The sequence below is a fragment of the Lissotriton vulgaris genome, chromosome 7 (genome assembly GCF_964263255.1).
Source record: "Lissotriton vulgaris chromosome 7, aLisVul1.2, whole genome shotgun sequence".
Lineage (NCBI taxonomy): Eukaryota > Metazoa > Chordata > Amphibia > Caudata > Salamandridae > Lissotriton > Lissotriton vulgaris.
Window position 1 is genome coordinate 854,439,472 of NC_141695.1, and position 8,202 is coordinate 854,447,673.

The 8,202-nt window shown below is 47.7% G+C and overlaps 1 protein-coding gene across 1 annotated transcript in view; it reads right to left on the reverse strand.

Moving 5' to 3' along the window:
• The window catches only part of ITK (IL2 inducible T cell kinase), a 363,906-nt gene extending 355,922 nt beyond the window's left edge, over positions 1-7,984 (reverse strand). Inside the window, exons 1-2 of the mRNA XM_086931228.1 lie at positions 7,773-7,984; positions 6,389-6,493 (exon numbers count right to left, since the gene is read on the reverse strand). Coding sequence (XP_086787354.1) covers positions 6,389-6,493; positions 7,773-7,910 — 243 coding nt within the window. The 5' untranslated portion in view covers positions 7,911-7,984. The remainder of the gene's footprint in view (positions 1-6,388; positions 6,494-7,772) is intronic.
• Positions 7,985-8,202: the final 218 nt, after the last annotated feature.

The following is an 8,202-nucleotide window of genomic DNA, read 5'->3' on the forward strand; positions in this document are numbered from 1 at the left end:
GGTGCCTCCTCAACATTTAGGAGCCAACAGATCACAACACAGCCCAAACTCAGGTGGTGACCCTAGGCAATATGGTGGCCAAGAGAGACATCGCTCAGAGGTGGGGGGCCAATACGGCACCCCTGGTGGTACAATGGAAGGCCAACATGGATTGGTGTATGTTCCGGGAGAAGACTGTCTATGTTGCCAGGGGTAAACCTAACAAATGGAACAGGGTGTGGGGTGCTTGGAACTCTTACCGGGGTGATGTGTGTCTGCCGCCCGAGCCTATTTCCTTGGATGAGCACCTGTCACTGTGACCCATGACACCGACTGTGTACGATACCTGATTGATCCTGTTTCCCCCCCCCCCCTCCTATCATCCTACACTCTTCTGTACTTCTGAGCTGCTGGTCTCTTTCTCCTCCCGGCCTTCTATTCCTTGCTGTATTCTTCATCCATTGCCTCTCTTCGGCGCCATTTGGCGTCTTCTTCCTATTGTTATAAAATTATAAAATAAACCTATAATTTCCTGCCGTACCTGACTTGCACTACTATGCTCTGCCTACTATGCTGCCTTGCCTCCAGGATGTCAGGCTGAATAGCTGTGTGCTCTTGTGAAATAAAGGTTTTCAAAAATTTAAAAAAAAAAATACAATCCGTGCTGCAACCGCTGCAAAACATCTGTGCACTGACTCTACAAGCCAGTCTACAAATACTGCATTACATCATCAGGCTGCATTTACAATTCATGCTAGAACCACTCTAAAACATCTGGGCTGTTTCAACAGTCTAATCTATATATATAGCATAACACCTAGAGGCTGCATTTACAACCCATACTACAACCAATGCAAAGCATCTGGACATTGACTCCACAATGCAATCTATACATACAGCATGTAAAGTTGCACACAATGCCAGAACAAATCACCCAGGAGGCATGGGGGCTGATGTATAACTCTAATACTTTTTTTTTAGTAACAGCGGGAGAGCGCCGAGCGTTCGGCGTTCTCCGAGGTTTCTCCCATTCTGCGCGCATGCGCAGTCGCTCCTAAAATGGCGTCCTCACGCGTTACGTCGTGACGTAGCCCGCGAGAACTAGAGCGCAACTCTACATATCTCCCTCTTTTTATTAACAACAGAAACAATAGTTACTCAACGTCCCAAAGATTGTTTAGCTTCCCCCAATTTCGAAGTCTCGGAAGCGAGTGGGCCTTACTACCACTCTGCCTGCTCGTGTGCGTCTTACCGGAGAGGAGAAGGCTTCCCCTGTGCGGTTCTCTGCAGGGCTCACCACTTTATCTCTCGGGGGACCCGGCTCTTCTCTCCTCGGGGTAGCGCTCTCCTCTACATGTTGTTCCTCCACCTCAGGCATTCCCTGGTCTCCTGACTCTTCCCGGTTCCCTTCTGCTCTGGGGTCCGCTTCTTCTGCGGGGGTACTTTCCTCATGCTCCCTTAGTCTTAGGTCTTGTTGTGTCCTCCCCTTCTCCTCATGGGACCATTGTAGGATATTATTGCATTTAGACATGCGGTCCTGGGGCCACACATTCCCGTCTCTGAGCAGTGCTGCTCTATCATCCACTTCTTTCACTTGCAGTGGTTGACTGTATTTGCTGTCTCCTTTTTTTCTTAGCACTGCTAATTTGACTCTCACCCATTCCCCCCTCTCAAGGGCTGTTTCCTTCACATTTCTCCTCTGGTTGTAATGTTCGGTATATATCCTTTGGGCTTTTTCTAGGTTTTGCAAAGTGTTGTACAAATTTGCTATAATATTCGGCCATTCCTAGGAAGGATCTAACCTCTTCTTTGTTGGTCGGGGCCATGGCGTCGCAAATTGCCTTCACATTTGCTCGTTTGGGAGTGATGCTGTGTTCTCCTATCTCGTGTCCCAAGTAGGTGACCGACGTCATTCCGAGTCTGCACTCCCATTCTGCTGTCAGGCCATTGTTCTCTAGAACTTGAAGCACCGTGTCTAGCTTCTTGTCATGATCCTTCCGGTCTTTCCCCATCACCAGTATATGATCCTGGAAGTACTGGATACCCTCAATGTCTTTAAAGAGGTGGTGCGTTAATTTCTGAAACACCGCAGCTGCCAAGCAAGGCCAAAGGGCTTCCTGCAGAATTGATAGCACCCGAATGGTGTTATGAAAGATATCAGTTTACGGCTCGCTAGATGTAGAGCTATCTGGTGATAGGCGGAAGTGAGATCAATGGTGGAGAACCACTTTACTCCCCTCGTCTTGGCCAGCATTTCTTCTATGAGAGGCAGTGGGGATTTTTCCACGATTAGGCACTTGTTCAGTTCTCGAAGGTCTACACAGAGAAGAACCTTGCCATTGGGTTTCATTGCCACCACCAGGGGTGCCAGCCACTCCGAGCTATCTATTGGCTCTATGATTCCATTCTCTTCTAATCTGCGCAGTTCCTGCTGTACCACTTCTCTCACAGCTAGGGGCAAATTCTGGACATTGTGGGATATTGCTTGGAGTTCTCTTTGAGTACGATCCTACGTGTGAACTTCTCCAACTTACCGACCTTCCCGCCAAACACTTTCGGGAACTCGCTCTTCATCTTCTCCAAGTCCGGCCAGCTCTCTGGGGCTGTCATCAGCACCTGTGTGTCCCCCCCTGGGTCCAATTGTATCCCCAGGTCACTTGGTCCATCCATCCCAGGACTGATGGGCCCTTCTCAGCTACATACATTTTGCACTCTGCGCTCCTTCCTCTGAACTCGAAAGTTAGGGTTCTGTACCCGACCATCGGAATGGGTTCGCCCGTGTACGTCACCGGTCATATGTCGGGTGGTTCCAATCTTGGGCCCAAGCTGGGTCTGAATTCTTCATTCCACACTGCTCTTTGGACGATGGTGTACGGGGATCCAGAGTCCACTACAATCTTGATCTTCACTCCTTCTATCAACATGTCGCATTGTGGTTTGCGGGAACGCTTACAGTCAATGCCCAGTACTTGTCCTCCCACGCATAGTACGTTGTCTTCCTCATCCAGTTCTTCTTCCTCCTGTTGATCTTGCACCACGTATTTCACTGTGGGCCTCCTCATTTTGCGGCGACATACCTTTTCGTAGAGGCCAAAAATGCCGCAGAACATGCATTTTGCTCTGAACGGCCCACAACTTTTGTCTTGGGATGCATGGGATTGGCTTCCGCATCTGCACATGAACTTGCTTTCTTTGTTCTGCTTCCACTGTTGTCCTGGTTTCCCCATCCACTTGTTCGGCCCTTTACCTTCTGTCTTCGTGGTTTTACTCCTTCCCGGTGGTTCTGCATCGTCCACCTTGTTCACCATGGTCCTCTGGACAGATTCTCTTTTAGCCGCGTCCGCACACCGTTTCGACAACTCTGCTGTTTTCACCATGGCTATTACTTCCTTAAGCGATGCTTCTCCATTTACCCACAATATGTTTGCACTGTCTTGTTGGTGGTGTGCATGACTATCCGATCTTTTATGAACTCGTTGTGCAGAGCTCCAAACTTGCACGTTATCGCCAACTTCCTCAACGCTGCAACGTAGTAATCTATGGATTCGCCGGCTTCTTGTTTCCTCTGCTGAAAGTTGTAACGGTCAATAGAAGTGCACACCGCTGGACGGTAGTGGTTGTTGAGATCTTCTATAGCGTGCTTAAATACATCGCCATCAGCATTTGGTCTGGGTGTGGGCACCAGATTCTGAAAGACAAGTAGCTGTTTTAGGGGACCCCCTCTAGGGTTTACTTTGAGGTCAGGGAGAAGAGGGGAAAGAACCAATACATAAAATAATCAACAGAGCTCCCTCGTGACCTTTAAATTATTCTCTCAGGGCACAACCTCTGATTCACAAGGTAAGAACACGTCATAATGTTTTTACTTTTTTTACATTCTTTTTTATTTATTTAAATTATTTAATCTTTTCATTTGATTTCTTTGGTGGCAGACGTTGTATTGCCTGGAAGCACGGAGTGGGAACCCGCTTGAGGACAACCGTAGGATACTGTCGTGCCCCTGAAGCCAGGAGAACTGCAAATCGGGGTGACTCTGGAAACTCAAATTGGTAAAGCAAAGTAAAGCACAGGAACTTTTTATAGTATACACCGGTCATACGCTGGGCAGATGTGAAACAAAGAGAGTACAACCTTTGTATTTTTTAATGGTATTAGTGTGACAAGAGAAAGTGCAGAATATTGAAGTATCCTGGCCTCTATATGCGAAAAGGAAGAAAATTATATGATAAGAAATAATACTGTGGTACACTTCCCATTCCAATCATCAAGAGAAACTGTGTAGAACAGAGAAGATATTGTTATTAACACTCCAGGTTGTAGAGAACAGTTGAGTTATCTGGAGGGTCCTGAAGAAGGTGGTCTTGATTGCTGTTTCTTTCCACCGAAACGCGTTGGCCAAATCCTTGTAAAACCTCACCCATCTGGGTTCATGTTGGACAACAGTTAAAGAGAGAAATTAGATTGTTTTTTGAGTTTGCGTAATTTAAGTGGTGTATGGGAATGAGTGTGAATGAACGGTTGTGAATAGGGTGTTCTCTACCTGGAATATGAGTTATTAATATGTTGTATTTGTAGAATTGTGTTTAGGAACAAATGTCTAGATGAAAACAAATGCTTCTTCAAATAAGAAAATAGAAAATAATTATTTTAAAATATTGTAATACGAAAGAAAGAAATCAAATGAAAAGATGAAATAATTTAAATAAATAAAAAATAATGTAAAAAAAATAAAAACATTGTGACGTGTTGTTACCCTGTGAATCAGAGGTTGTGCTCTGAGAGATTAATTTAAAGGTCACGAGGGAACTCTGTTGATTAATGTATGTACCAGATTCTGAAAGACCCTTATTCCTTCCGGGCCTAAATTGTGCAGGAGTATCCTCCTCTTCCTTGCACTGGGGAAGGCCTCACCATTCTCGTCTTCTAGGACTTCAAGGTAGTTCGTGAAGTACTCTCTCCAGTTCTCCGACTTCATTTGAGGTTCTCCAGGCTTCGGCAAAAACGGGATCGGCGTCATGAGAGAAGACGCCTGCGCGCTCATTGCGGCGCGTCTTTCCAGTTCCGCCCCTGGACCTCTCGGGCTGCCCGGCACGTTCATGCCCTCGCCTTGCGCTTGGTTCGGTCAGGGGTCTCCTGCTCCCCCTTCTCTGTGTCTTGCTAGCTCTGCCAAGGCCTCTGTGGGTTGTTGATACTATATTGCCGTACCTTCTTACTGCTCTCTGCCACTGCTTCTGGTACCACGACGTGTGGGTGCTGTTCTCTCCCTTTCTACGTGCTTCTGCCACACTTCCCCGCTGTTCTGTCTTGCTGTAGTGACTGCACGCTGCTGTGGTGACTGCACGCCTTTCTGCAGCTCCTCGTGGTGGGCCTGTGGCTGGGGTTTGTGCTTTCCTATGCTGTTGCTGGTTCCTAATGGTTTTCCCTGCCACTCGTTTTGTTGTTTTCGGACATCCCGTCCTCGTCGCCACTGTAAAGTTGCACACAATGCCAGAACAAATCACCCAGGAGGCATGGGGGCCGATGTATAACTCTAATACTTTATTTTTAGTAACAGCGGGAGAGCGCCGAGCGTTCGGAGTTCTCCGAGGTTTCTCCCGTTCTGCACGCATGCGCAGTCGCTCCTAAAATGGCGTCTTCGCACGCTACGTCGTGACGTAGCCCGGGAGAACTAGAGCGCGACTCTACACAGCATACCATCTGGAGACTGCATTTACAATCCATGCTACAACAATTGCAAACATCTGTGCACTGCCACTACAATCCAGTCTATACATACTGCTTAACATGTAGATTATGCATCTACAGTCCATGCTTTAACCACTGCATAACACCAGAACGTGCAATAACTGTTGGATACATGCGTCTACAATCCAAGTTGAATCTGTATGACTTCTGAACGCAGGAAGTTCACACCTGCAAGGAGTGAGCTAACTCACTCGTGGCACTTCAAGTTCCTAGACGCCGCACAGGGAGGCATGGAGCGCTATATAAAATATTGTAGGGCTTCACTCTCAGCACACTGTTACACAGGTTATGGCATGCTTGGTCATGGACTGAGTAGGGAACCTAGTGTCCTTGGTCTGATTTTATGTTCATGGATTAACCATAATGTTTCATGGCTGGACATTGCAAACCACTGATGACCTAAGTGTGGCCATGAAATTAACCACGCATATCCAGCGCGAGGCAGTTAGATGTGCATCTTGTCCAGTGGCCCTGTGAGGACAACTGCCTGGCACCCAACAGGCTTATAGTGCTGAGTCAGCACATACATTTATATAGCCCACACTACAGACTCTAGGTCCTAAATGGATCATTGCCCACGTTACAAAACCTAATACACTATTTACAGGTCCTGGCGCAGACCCTCTGGTACATGCACATGTGCCCCCTATGGAGAAGCACTCACCTGAAAAGGATATTTGTAGTTGCAGGGAATGATCAGGTCACTTTTCACAATTTCGACGCACTTGATTCGTGAAAGCTCAATAGAACCTTTGAGAGTTTTTTTTTTCTAGAGAAAAATAAAATATCTGGTCATTACACTGCAAGAATTCACCAAACACCTTCTGCATTACATCGTCCTCCAACGATAAGCCTCCCCAGACATGCATCACTCGGAGCTTGCATTACAAGGCAAGGACAGCTGACAAGACTTACATGCACATTTCTCAGTATCTTGAAGCGAATCCAGTAAGCATGTGAGGGGTGTCCAGGGCAGGACTGCTCATATGTGCCTCAGGGAAACCCTGGTAGGCTGATGGGCGATGGGATCTCCAAACAATCCACCCCTGAGGGAGCGACTCACTATTTTCTTGATAGTGCCCACACTACAGACTCTAGGTCCTAACGCACCCATGTTATTTCCGACAAGCAAAAAACTCAGAATGAGAACCGGGTGAATCTTGTTATTTATATATGATTCACTTCAGAAGTAGCTCTATAATATAGCACGTGACCATAATTACAACTCCAGTCTAGGAAATTGTGTACATTTAGCATGCCCGCCTAAGACTTGAATCGCACACAGATGTTCGAAGAATACCACTGTTATCCTACAACATGGCCTCTAGGTGGAGCTCTTCGTACACATGACTATGAGAACAGCCTGACCAATACATGGTGCCCAAAGCACCCACCGGTAACTCTTCGGACATGACCCTCAAACGGAATCTTGTGTATTACATGATTAAGAGGAGAATCTAGACCTTTCTAGAAACCCCCAAACACCCTTATACCATTGCCCCCAGAAAGGACTAGTAAAAGGCATGACGATGCCTAGGACGCGAACCAAACAGAGATACCTGAGATGAGTCTTAGATAATGGCCTTCTGAACCCGTACCTTCCAAACGATCTGCACTGGTCAGACTTTTGACCCCACAGGAGCCAGACTGGTCAGAAATCTGAACCTAGTGGAGCCGCATTGGTCAGAACTTTGACCCCAGAGAAGCCTCACGGGTCAGAACAATGACAACAGAGGAGGCGTCGCGGTCATAAGCTTGACCCCTAGACGAGCCGTACTGGTCAGAACTTTGACCCCATGAGACGCAGTGGTCAGGAGTCTGATCCTAGAAGAGCTGCTCTGGTCTGAACTTTGATCCGGGGGAAGCATCTAGAACCTCTCCCTTCTGTGACTACCGCCACACGGGCGAACCTCCTGCTTCCTGTGTCCTCTACTACAGCACGGCTCCATAAATAAGCCAGTGTATCCCATGGGACCGGAAGCCATGCTCCACTTCCCCGCCCCATAATAACAGTGGCATGCAGTTAGTTCCAGTGGCCCTGCACCTACCCCGCCGCGATACTCGAAGTACGTCAGCTTGGACTGCGTGAGCACGAAGAGGCGCATTTTGTAGTTGGCGGGCGACGTTCGGCGCTTCTGCTGGGATTTCTTTATGAGCTGTTCCTCCAGGAGGACGGAGTTGTTCATGGTGCGCGAGGGCTGGCCCACTCTTCCCTTAGAACCAAGCCCATGAGTCCCAGAGAAGTCTTTCTATGCAGACGACAAAGAGGTGGGGGAGAGGTTCAGGTAGGGAGGAGGAGGGCGGAGGGAGGAAGGCAGCGTGGGTGCTTCCGAGGCAACCTCTAGCATACAACCAGACAGCTAGGCAGCATCACGTGGCTTCCTTTCAAAGCCAAAACCCCCCACCACATCCTCTAGCAAGTCATGACATTTACTGGGCACAGAACATTTACCACCTGCAAAATCACATTAGAAAATG